General features: G+C 56.5%; 1 protein-coding gene across 1 annotated transcript in view; it reads left to right on the top strand.

Moving 5' to 3' along the window:
- The window catches only part of MYBPC2 (myosin binding protein C2), a 20,951-nt gene extending 10,119 nt beyond the window's left edge, over positions 1-10,832 (top strand). Inside the window, exons 13-28 of the mRNA XM_073225835.1 lie at positions 139-304; positions 1,314-1,420; positions 1,581-1,610; positions 1,858-1,997; positions 2,780-2,939; positions 3,016-3,120; positions 3,548-3,736; positions 4,155-4,289; positions 5,638-5,805; positions 5,987-6,075; positions 6,166-6,361; positions 6,574-6,713; positions 7,360-7,519; positions 7,684-7,820; positions 9,153-9,339; positions 10,719-10,832. Coding sequence (XP_073081936.1) covers positions 139-304; positions 1,314-1,420; positions 1,581-1,610; positions 1,858-1,997; positions 2,780-2,939; positions 3,016-3,120; positions 3,548-3,736; positions 4,155-4,289; positions 5,638-5,805; positions 5,987-6,075; positions 6,166-6,361; positions 6,574-6,713; positions 7,360-7,519; positions 7,684-7,820; positions 9,153-9,339; positions 10,719-10,729 — 2,120 coding nt within the window. The 3' untranslated portion in view covers positions 10,730-10,832. The remainder of the gene's footprint in view (positions 1-138; positions 305-1,313; positions 1,421-1,580; positions 1,611-1,857; positions 1,998-2,779; positions 2,940-3,015; positions 3,121-3,547; positions 3,737-4,154; positions 4,290-5,637; positions 5,806-5,986; positions 6,076-6,165; positions 6,362-6,573; positions 6,714-7,359; positions 7,520-7,683; positions 7,821-9,152; positions 9,340-10,718) is intronic.
- The last annotated feature ends 336 nt before the right edge of the window (positions 10,833-11,168 follow it).

Raw genomic sequence — 11,168 nt, 5'->3', positions numbered from 1 at the left:
GGGTTGTTTCTGGCTTGTTCCCGGCTGTATCCCCAGTGTCTGGAACAGTGCTCGGCACATAGTGGACACTTGTGAATATGTGAGGCTGACTGGAGTCGTGACAGCTCCATCTCCCCCCTTCCCCCACCTCCCCACCAGAGAAACAGCTGGAGGTCCTGCAGGACATCGCAGATCTGACAGTGAAGGCCTCAGAACAGGCCGTGTTCAAGTGTGAGGTGTCTGATGAGAAGGTGACGGGCAAGTGGTATAAGAATGGTATCGAGGTGCGGCCCAGCAAGAGGATCACCATCTCCCATGTGGGGAGGTGCGGAGTGAACTGGGTTGGCAGCTGTGGTGGGTGGAGGGCATGTGTATCAGTTGGCTATGGCTGCCTAACAACCATCCCCAGACTTAGGGGTTTAAAAGGGCAAGGATATATGTTTAATCATGAGTCTGGGGATCAGTTGGGGGTTGCCTCATCTAGGATGGCCTTTCTTTTCCTCTGTGTCTGGCTGAATGTCAGCTCTCCTGGTTTTCCTGGGCTTTGTCAGGACTTTGGCTGGGACAGGGAGCTGTCTCTGCTCTGGTCCATGTGCCATCTCGTTGCCCAGTGTATTCATGTGGCAGGAGCAGGGGTCCGGAAAGAGAGCAGAGGCGAGCAAGGCCTTGTGGCCTGGGCTGGGAACTGTCCCAGGGTCACTGCCGCCAAATTCAATTGGGCAAAGGAAGTCACAGTCTGAAAGGTCTCAGATCCCATTTCAGGGGGGGAGTAAACTGGCTGTATTTGTAAACAGTCCACTGGCGGTGTCTGTCTAGGGAAATGTGCTGGAATTCAGTGGGTAGAACATGGACATCTGCAATGAACACCTGGTAATCTGTGGGATGCAGAGCACCGCCACAGCGCCCATAGGACATTGTGCCCCTGAGGGTTTCCTGACAGTAACTTCCGGCAGAATGTAGGCTTTCTCTGGGTTCTGTGTTAGGAACTCTGCCTGCTGGTGGTGTCAGTAATGGTAACAAATCCCAGTGCTTATAGGGCACTTACTATGTGCCAGGGAGTTTTCTAAATGCTTTACAACAATGCTGGTGTGGATCATTATCAGTACCTCTATTTTGTAGGTGAAGAAACTGAGGCACAGAGAGGTTAAGTAACTTGCCCAAGATCACACAGCTAGTAAGTGGCAAAGCTGAGATCTGAACCCATATGATAGCATTCCAAAGCCCAGAATAAAAATGGTAGGCATGGCATGTAGATTGCATTGAGGAGGGCTTTTCTCCGTGGTGGTCCTCAGGTGACCTAGGCTGACCCCTTCCTTGTCCTTCTAACTGCTTAGGGTCCACAAACTGGTGATTGATGATGTCCGCCCTGAGGACGAGGGAGACTACACATTTGTGCCCGATGGCTATGCCCTGTCCCTCTCGGCCAAGCTCAACTTCCTGGGTGAGAATGCTCTTTCATTTCCCCCTGGAGGCCATAGCGTCCACCCCCAGCACCCCGGTCCCCAGGTGGTATCTGAACCCCCCTCTGCCTCTTGGTATCAGGGCAGGGTAAGGGGCCTGCTGGATTTAGACCTAACTGTGCCGTCTTCTTTGTCCTCCAGAAATCAAGGTGGAGTATGTACCCAAGCAAGGTAAGGATGAGGGGCTACTCTGGTAAGCTGGGGGCCTGGACTCCGGGGTCCGAGGGAGGAGGGCTGGGGGCCTGGACTCCGGGGTCTGAGGGAGGAGGGCTGGGGGCCTGGACTCCTGGGTCTCTATGGCTGCTGGAACCCTCTCCTTGAGGAGGCCCAGAACTCTCAGAGGTCACGGGAAGTCTGGTGGGGAGTGGGTCTGGCTCTCCACTCCCAAGTCCCCCCAGCGTCCCTTCTCTGCCACCAGAGCCACCAAAGATTCACCTGGACTGCTCGGGGAAGACCTCAGAGAATTCGATTGTGGTTGTGGCTGGAAACAAGCTGAGGCTAGATGTGTCCATCACGGGGGAGCCCCCTCCTGTCGCCACCTGGCTGAAGGGAGATGAGGTACAATGGGGCTTCCCCAAACCGTGACTACTTTCTCTCAATTCTGCTGGGTGGTTTTAGGCAAGTAGCTTTGCCTCTCTGAGCTTCAGTTTCATTGTCTAAAATGAGGATGATGATTCCTTCTTCAGAGGAATGTTTTGAAGATGGGAGACTATATTTGTCCATTACCTGGTAATGGCCTAACACATGGTGGGTGCTCCATCCATCCATCCATCCGTCCGTCCATCTGTCTGTCCATTAATCTATTAGTCAGTCAACCAACCAGTCAGCCAGTCTGGTCCTCCATCAACTCGTCTGTCAAACCATCTTTCTAGTCATCAATTAATTAAATAATTATCCTGTAATTGATAACCACTCATCCAGTAGTTAATCCATTTGTCCATCTATCCGCCAGTCAGTCCAGTTATCCATCCATCCTTCCATCCGACAGATATTTTCATCTTGTATGTTCTGGGATGGGGCCATCACTTTCAGCTGGGGGCATCCAAGAGTGCTTCTGGGAAGAGGCAACTTTGGGGCAGGTCCTAAAGGATGAGTAAGAGGAGAGCAGATAGACCAGTGGCACAGGGTGTTGCAGGCAACATGTCGGGGATGAGACAATCTGGTGCTTTTAATTAAGGGGGGTGTTTGGACGGCGAGGAGTGCGTATGGGAGAGTTGTGCAGACCCAACAGGGCCTCTCGTGCTGGGTGCAGCACCTTGCACCTTGAATTTTGAGCAGGGAAGGGGCCAGGTCTGGGTCTGGGGAGCGGTAGAGCCAGGCCACACTGTGGTTGTGCCCAGGTGTTCTCGGCCACCGACGGCAGGGTCCACATCGAGCAGCAGGCAGATACCAGCAGTTTCGTGATCGAGAGTGCCGATCGATCAGATGAGGGCCGCTATACGATCAAGGTCACCAACCCCGTTGGGGAGGATGTAACCTCCATCTTCTTGCGGGTTGTGGGTGAGCAGAGGGCACCTAGGGGGCTGAGCCAGGGGGTGGTTCTCTGAAGCTCCCTGACCATCCTGCCTCCCTCCAGACGTCCCAGACCCCCCAGAGGCTGTACGTGTCACCTCAGTCGGAGAGGACTGGGCTGTCCTTGTCTGGGAGCCACCCAAATATGATGGGGGGCAGCCAGTCACTGGTGAGTGCCTATGTGTGAGTCCTCATGACCTCTGACCGCTCTACCCCTTGACTTCCCGTGACCTCTGCGAGTTCTCTGTCTCCTCAGTGACCTCCCTCTGAGACCTGTTTTCCGTCTCCAGTATCCCTCAGTCCTTTTGGTCTTCCCCACCATTCTTTACTCCCCAGTAACCTGGGAATTCTCACTGTGGCCGACAGCCTGCAGTTTTCTGTGACCCTGACCCCTAATTCATGACCTGTGACCCTTCTTGATCCCTGGCCCTGTGATGGGTGGCCTGACTGCTCTGTGGCCCTGAGATCAACTCAGGATTCATGGACCCAGGCCTCTCTGGGACATGTGACCTTTCAATGTGACCCTCACTGCTCCAACTGACCTGTGACCCACAGCCTACCCTTGACCGCCCACTTTTCTTTGGGGGGTGTCCCAGGGTACCTCCTGGAGCGGAAGAAGAAGGGCTCCCAGCGCTGGATGAAGGTGAATTTTGAGGTCTTTACAGAGACGACATATGAGTCCACCAAGATGATTGAGGGCGTTCTCTACGAGATGCGGGTCTTTGCTGTCAATGCCATTGGGATTTCCCAGCCCAGTGTCAACAGCAAGCCCTTCATGCCTATTGGTGATGTTTCTCTGCACCCTCACTGAGCCCCTGCATGCCTCCAGCCCATGCCCTGTCCAGCATTGATCTCTGACCCTCCACCTTGCCTTTGACCTCCCAGCCCTGTCCACCTTCCTGACCTCTTCCTGACTCCGTACCTCAGCTGCTAATCTCTGTGGTCCTAGACTCCATGCTATTGCCCAGATACCTCACTGAGCTCTGGCCTACCAGACTGACACCTATCCCTGACCTTGGGCACTCACTGTCTATTGATGTCTTGCTTTTAACGATTTGTGATGACACGTCTTTGCTCATTGACGTCCAGCCCCCCATACTGATCCCTTTCCTGGCCAGTGTCTCTAGCCCTGATCCCTGCCTCCCACTGTGACCACTCATCCCTTATTGATTCCCCACCTCCTTTTTCCCTGGATCTTTACAGCACCCACAAGTGAACCCCAGCACCTGATGGTGGAGGACGTGACAGACACCACCACCACCCTTAAGTGGAGGCCCCCAGACAGGATCGGGGCAGGTGGCATCGACGGGTACCTGGTGGAGTACTGCGTGGAGGGCTGTGAGTGACCCTGTCAGGCCTGGCGGGAGCTGGGGCTCATGGAGCCCCCATGGTACCCAGTCCAGGGAACCGCAAGCAGAGCAGTGTAGGGCGAGGTCTCTGGTGCAGCGGGCTGTCCTCTTCTGTGTGTCTGCATGTGTCCCTGAGATGGGATGGGTCAAGCCAGGCTCCCTGTGACCAGCCTGTCTCTCTCTCTTCCTCTGCCCGCCTCCCTCCCTCCTTCCCTGATATCCATCCTCCATTCAGCGATGCCTTTTCACCCATCCATCCATCCTGCCATCCTGGATTTATCTACTACCTATATTCCTTCTCCCTCGCTTCATCCATGTTTCCTTCCTCCCATCCACTTGCCCACCCAGCTCTCTCCTTACCCATCTGAAAATCTTTTGGATAATCTATCCAGTGACATTTTTTTCATCCACATACTTATCCCTTCATTCCCATCTTCCCTCCCTGGCCCTCCCTCTATCCTTATTTCCATCCAACCATCTCCCTGCATGACCCTCCATCTGTCTACTGATTCTCCATCTGTCTGCCCCTCTGTCCATCCACCCATTCATCCATCTGTCCGTCTGTCCATCCATCCATATTGTTACACATCCAACTCTCCATCCTCCACTGAACAAACATGCGTTTGGCACTGACCGTGTGCCAGACCCAGAGCCACAAGTGTGGGGATGTCTCTGACCTGGTCATCTCATGGGCAGACAGACACATGTAGATTCCAGTTCTGCCCTACACTTGTGTGTGTGTGTGTGTGTGTGTGTGTGTGTGCGCGTGCGCGTGTGTGTGTGTGCGTGCGCGTGCGCGTGTGTGTGTGTGACTCTGGGCAAGTCTCTGAGCCTGTTTCTTCATCTGAAAATGGTAAAGACAGTGCCCATCTTGACAGAGTCCAGCGATGACTGCCTTTGGCAACGCATGTAAATGATGGCTGGCCCCTGCCGGCCTCCCCCTTTCTCTCCCGGGCTCTTCCCCGCGCTCCTGCGGCCCCTCCCCAGTCTGTGTCAGCGCCACCATCATGTTTCAGAACCAGCCCTGTGGGTTGTCGGTCTGGCCCACATCGGTTCACCGACCCACAGAAATGAAACCGAATGGTAAGGCACTTCCAAGAGGGGGTGCCGCCGCCTCTCCCCCCAGTTCCTTACCTTTTGAGCCTCAGGGATAACAGAGGGCGGAGGTGGGAACTAGTGAGCTGATGGGAGCTGCTCTCTGGCCCTGGTCATACACACACACTTGAGAGATGTCAGCTGCTGCCCTTTGCGGCAGCAGCTCCAGGCGCCAGAAGGGGCGAGCCGCGGGGGGCCTTGGAGGGCCTGGAGGGTGCCCCAGACTCGCCCCTCTCCCCTAGCTGAGGACTGGAGCCCTGCCAACACGGAGCCTGTGGAGCGCTGTGGCTTCACCGTCAAGAATCTTCCCACAGGAGCGAAAATCTTATTCCGGGTTGTTGGGGTCAACATTGCGGGGCGCAGCGAGCCGGCCACCCTGGTGCAGCCGGTCACCATCCGGGAGATCGTCGGTGAGTGGTGCGTGGCCCCGGCCCTGCTCTCCTAGGGGCCGGTGGGGGTCACCCGGCCAGCCCGTCCCGAGTCATCATCAGAGCCTCCCCGCCACGGCCACGTGGCCGCTGGTCTGTCCGTCCCTCCCTCCAGTGTCCCCCAGCCCAGCACCGAGCCCCCTTTCTGTGTTTGTGCCCCCAGAGCAACCCAAGATCCGGCTCCCCCGCCATCTCCGCCAGACTTACATCCGCAAAGTGGGGGAACACCTCAACCTCGTCATCCCCTTCCAGGTGCGCCGTGACGGGGCTGGGGTCACAGGTTAGGGGTCAGTGCCTGTAGCAGGACCCTGGCCGACCTCTCCTCACCCTGACCCTTCCCAGGGGAAGCCCCGGCCGCAGGCGGTGTGGACGAAGGGCGGTGCGCCTGTGGACACCTCCCGCGTGCACGTGCGCACCAGCGACATGGACACTGTGTTCTTCGTGCGCCAGGCAGCCCGCTCCGACTCGGGGGAGTACGAGCTGAGCGTGCAGATCGAGAACATGAAGGACACGGCCGCCATCCGCATCCGGGTTGTGGGTGCGCGGCCAGCTGGGCGAAGGACAGAGAAGTGGCGAGCCTGGAATGGGGGGAGGTGGGGACGGGGCAGAAAGGGGAGGAGATGGGAGGGAGGAAGGCCCAGGAGGCATCCAAAGAGGGAGAGGAGCGGGGGTGGGGGTGGGAGAAGGGGTGAGGCCAGGTCCTGCGGGCCCGCGTGGGCTGGCATAGGACAACCACGCCCCCCCTTCCAGAAAAGGCGGGGCCCCCCGAGAACGTGATGGTGAAGGAGGTGTGGGGCACTAACGCGCTGGTGGAGTGGCAGCCCCCCCGGGATGATGGGAACAGCGAGGTCACGGGCTATCTCATCCAGAAAGCTGACAAGAAAACCATGGTGAGGGGCCCCGGGAGCCCCGGGTTGGGGGGGCGGCGAGATGGAGCAGGTGCCATCGTTCCCACAGCAGCTGGGGAAGCCGAGGCTCCGAGAGTTGGGGTGATGGGGTGAATGGGCTGGGGGGAAAGCCTCTTAGCTGAGATTTGGTACGTGATTTTTCGCTTTTGATGTAAAATTCACATAATAAAATTAAACACTAGCTATTTAAAGGTGGCATTTAGTGGTGTGGTATTGAGTACATCTTCAGTGTTGTGTGACCACCACCTTTGCTTAGTTCCAAGGCATTTTCATCCCCCTAACGGAACCCCCTGCCCACGAGCGGTCACTGCACTGCCCCCCCACCAGCTGGCAGCCGCCAATCTGCTTCCAGGGTCTGTGGCTTTGCCTCTTGAGAGCATTTCACATAAATGGAATCGTACAGGGGGCCTCTGGTGTCTGACCCCTTCCACTCCGCAGTTGTCCAGGCCCACGCGTGCTGCATGTCGGTGCCCATTCCCTTTCAAGGCTGAAGGGCAGTCCGTTGTACGGATTTGTTCATCAGCTGACGGACGCTTGGGCTGTTGCCACCTTCTGGCCAGGGCGAACGGGGCTGCTGTGAGCGGCGCGTGGTCTTCTTGTCTGTGTCCCCTCCCCGTCCCCGCTCCAGGAGTGGTTCACCGTCTGCGAACACAGCCGGCACTCCTGCTGCACCGTGTCTGACCTCATCGTGGGCAATGAGTATTATTTCCGCGTTTTCAGCAAGAACTTCTGTGGGCTCAGTGACTCACCTGGTGTCTCCAAGAACACGGCCCAGATCCTCAAGACAGGTGTCACGGCCCCCTTCTGTGGGGTCCGCTCTCCCCTCTGGCTGGGGCTCGGCCTTGACTCCTCCCCCTCCCTGGGCCCTAAGCTGGTGGCCCTGGGATGGAGGCGGGGCGGTCTGGGGCCCATCTAGATGGGTCACCTTACAGGTGCATCTTCCCTCCCCCAGGTCTCACCTTCAAACCGTTTCCGTACAAGGAGCACGACTTCCGAACGCCTCCCAAGTTCCTGACGCCTCTACCAGACCGTGTGGTTGTGGCTGGCTACTCTGCAGCTCTCAACTGTGCCGTCAGAGGCCACCCAAAGGTGCTGCGCATGCATGCTCGGGCGTGTGTGCGTGCGCGCATGCATGTGTGACCCTGCAGGACTGTCTTCACCAAGAGAAACGTAGCCACACCAGCTCTTCCTTCCTGAATTCCTGAGTTTATGGGATTTACTCACGTTTAACCCATTTCCTGTCTTTCTCCTCCTCTGGCCAGAGCTTGAGTCTCAGATCATTACATTATGACTTCCCTCGGAAACAGAAACCTTTGGGGGTGTCTAAACTTCTGGGCTCCCCTGCGTCTTCCTGCCCCATCTGGTTTCCAGCCTGCTCCTTGGGAATTGGACACTTGCCACCTTGAGCTCCAACAACTCAGCTAGACCAGGGGTCGGGAAATGATAGCTCAGCGGACCAAATCCGCTTGCCACTGGTTTCTCTAAAACTTATTTCGGAACATAACTGGGCACACTGTGTGTTGTCCACAGCCACCGTGTGTTTAGGGACTGCAAAGCCTAAAATGTTGACTGTCTGGCCCTTTACAAAGTTTTCCGACTTTTGGCCTAACTCAAGTTTTAGCTCCAGCCCCACAGGCTGTATGTCGGTTCAGTAGTTCACCCTATCCGCCCCATCTACCCGCTTTATTCTAACCCCACTCATTCATTCATCCCACTCAGTTATTCCCCTGCCAACCCCTTCATTTACTCAGTGCGTTCATTCACTCCATTTGCTTATTTACTTCATTCATTCATTCATTCACTCCATTTATTCTTTCAACATACATTTTCAGAGGATCTCCATGTGCTGGTGAACTGGATGAGTTCCTGGATGTTGAGGGGGACCAACATCAATCCAAAGTCACACGAGTGACTATAAATTATAAAGGGTGGCAGGTGTGCTAGAGAAGCACAGGCAGGTGTGGGAGTGTAACATAGGCAGGGGCTTGTGTCATGTGAGCTGAGACCTGAAAGACAAGCAGGTGCTGATTAGGTGGCAAGAGGAGGGAAGAGCAGTGCTGGAAGAGGGAATCGCCTTTGCCAAGGTCCTGAGGTGGAAAACTGTCTGGTCAATTTGAGAGCCAGTGGGGAGGCCGCGGTGGTTGGAGCCGAGGGAGGGAGGGAAGGAGAAAGGAGAGGAGGCTAGAGGAGTAATAGGGTCAGATCAGGTAGGGGCCCGTGGGCTGCAACAAGGAGTGAGCTCTTCCTCTTACAGAAGAAGAGACTGAGGGTCAGAGAGAAGTGACTAGTCCAAGGTCATCCAGTCAAAATTAGGAGGTGGCACAGCCAAGATTAAAATCTGTATCTGCCTCTTAAAGCCCATTCTGCCGTCACCCAGGGAGTCTTACCTAAGCTGGCCTCCTCTCCTGCTCCCTTCAACAGCCAAAGGTGGTTTGGATGAAGAACAAGATGGAAATCCGTGAGGACCCCAAGTTCCTGATGACCAACCACCAGGGGGTCCTGACACTAAACATCCGCCGCCCGTCGCCCTTTGACTCGGGGACTTACTCTTGTCGGGCCGTCAATGAGCTGGGGGAGGCACTGGCCGAGTGCAAGCTGGACGTCCGAGGTGAGGATGTGGTGGCCCAAGGACTCCCCCTGGCTGACCCTCGTTCACACCCTTTGCAAAGCTAGCTGGGGGCCTGGGCCAAGCAGTGCAGAGACTAGAGCTGATTGTGATGCAGGCCCTCCGCGGGGGTGACTGGGAAAACGGATGCAGGCCCCAGCAGGAACGGTGGGGGTGCCATGTGCTGGAATGCAGGGCATTGCCGGGGTGGGGCTGGGGGCACCTGACCCAGCCTGGGCAGTACGCTGAGAATGTTCTCAGGAGGAGTGGAGGGACGAGAAAGAGGTAAGTGTGGGTGAGACCTGGCAGATGATCACCAAGGCCACCAGCATGCCTGGGCCTGCGTGGGGAGATGTGTGAGCACAGCACCGACAGAGGCAAAGGACCAGGGCTGGGGAGCCCGGAGAATTCCCCTTCCCCTCCAGAGCTTGTCCCCAAGCTCTGTCCTTCCTGTCCCTGCCTCTCTCTGTCCTGTTTGTCCTCTTCCTCCTGAGTTCTTGCCTGGCAACCTCCCTGGCCTCTCTGCCTCCTGACTCTCCCTCTAGTCCACCCCACCCAGGGCCACAGAGAGGGTTCTCTGTCCAGAGCTGACCTGCCCCTCCCCTGCTCATGGCCCACCTTGGGGTCCCAGCAGCCCTGGAGCCCCTCAGCCTGCAGTATATGTTTTTGCTTCTGCCTCCTGCTCCTCTCTGGTCTCAGGTATCCCCATTTTCCCCCATGCTGTTCCAGCCACACCAAGCTGTCAGCAGTTAGACAAACTGCCCATGCTTTCTTCTAGTCCTGGCACTTTGCACATGCTGTTCCCTCTTCCCAGAACACTGTTCCTTCCCTCCTCTGCCTTGGGCTTCAGCCTGTCAAATATCCACCATTCAAGGCTCACTAGGGAGGCTGCTAATGAGTTCCCTCAGAAGCAGCTGATGTTAATACCGGCTTCCAGAGTCCCTCCCTCCTGGACTGTGACTCTGCGCAGCCATGACAACAGCCCCGCGGACAGAAGTGTCTGCAGACTGTGAGGAAGGGCTCAGAGAGGCGGCTGTCATTCTAAAGCACTGCTCTTCCAGGCAGACCCATTTTCTAATGTCCTGCTCTCTCCTTTATCATCTTGAATCACCTCAGAAATACCCCTACTTCAGGATTCTAGTGACAGCTTGTCACTAGCAGCTGCTTAGAAATCCCTGATCAGAACGTCCCAGGTTTGGGGTTCAACACTACAAGTCATGTTGGGCTGACCGTGCCCTCTGTGGGTGGGGGAACTGGGTGGTTAAGGGTGAACTTGCTCCCCCTGCTGGTCATTGAGTCCAGCAGGCAAAGGGACCTATGGTGGGGCACATGCCTTTGGGAAGCTCCGCCCACCTTACCTGGCTTTCCTCATTTCCCCACAGTGCCACAGTGAGACTGCCTCTTCAGCTGCCAAGGAAAGTGGCTGCTGGGTCCTAACCTGGACCGTCCCGGACACTGTTATCGCTGAGAACATAATAGTCTTGTCTCCAACCGCACGCACGTGTCTGTCCTTCTTGAATCTGTAGCTGTAGGGGTTAGTCAACAAGGTGGGCAGGGGGGACAGCAGGTTGGGATGGCAACCACGATAAGGCTGCCCAGATGCAAGAGGCCACGTCGAGGCTGCCATCTTGCAATAGGTACCCCTCCAGCGAGGCTACCACGTTGCCACGGCTACTCTGAGCCGCACCTCAAGGCCCTGTGTAGGCAGCCCTCTTAGACAAGCTTCCACTAGTGGGGGGGAGACAGGCCAGCTGCAGTGGCAGCTAAAATGGGCCAAAGAGGAGCCAAGGGGCAGGCTGGGAGGACTAACTGAGGGGGGATGTGGGCACTAG

Source organism: Manis javanica, chromosome 17 (genome assembly GCF_040802235.1).
Source record: "Manis javanica isolate MJ-LG chromosome 17, MJ_LKY, whole genome shotgun sequence".
Lineage (NCBI taxonomy): Eukaryota > Metazoa > Chordata > Mammalia > Pholidota > Manidae > Manis > Manis javanica.
Note: the sequence above shows the minus strand (reverse complement) of the source record. Positions and strands in the feature narration are given on the sequence as shown.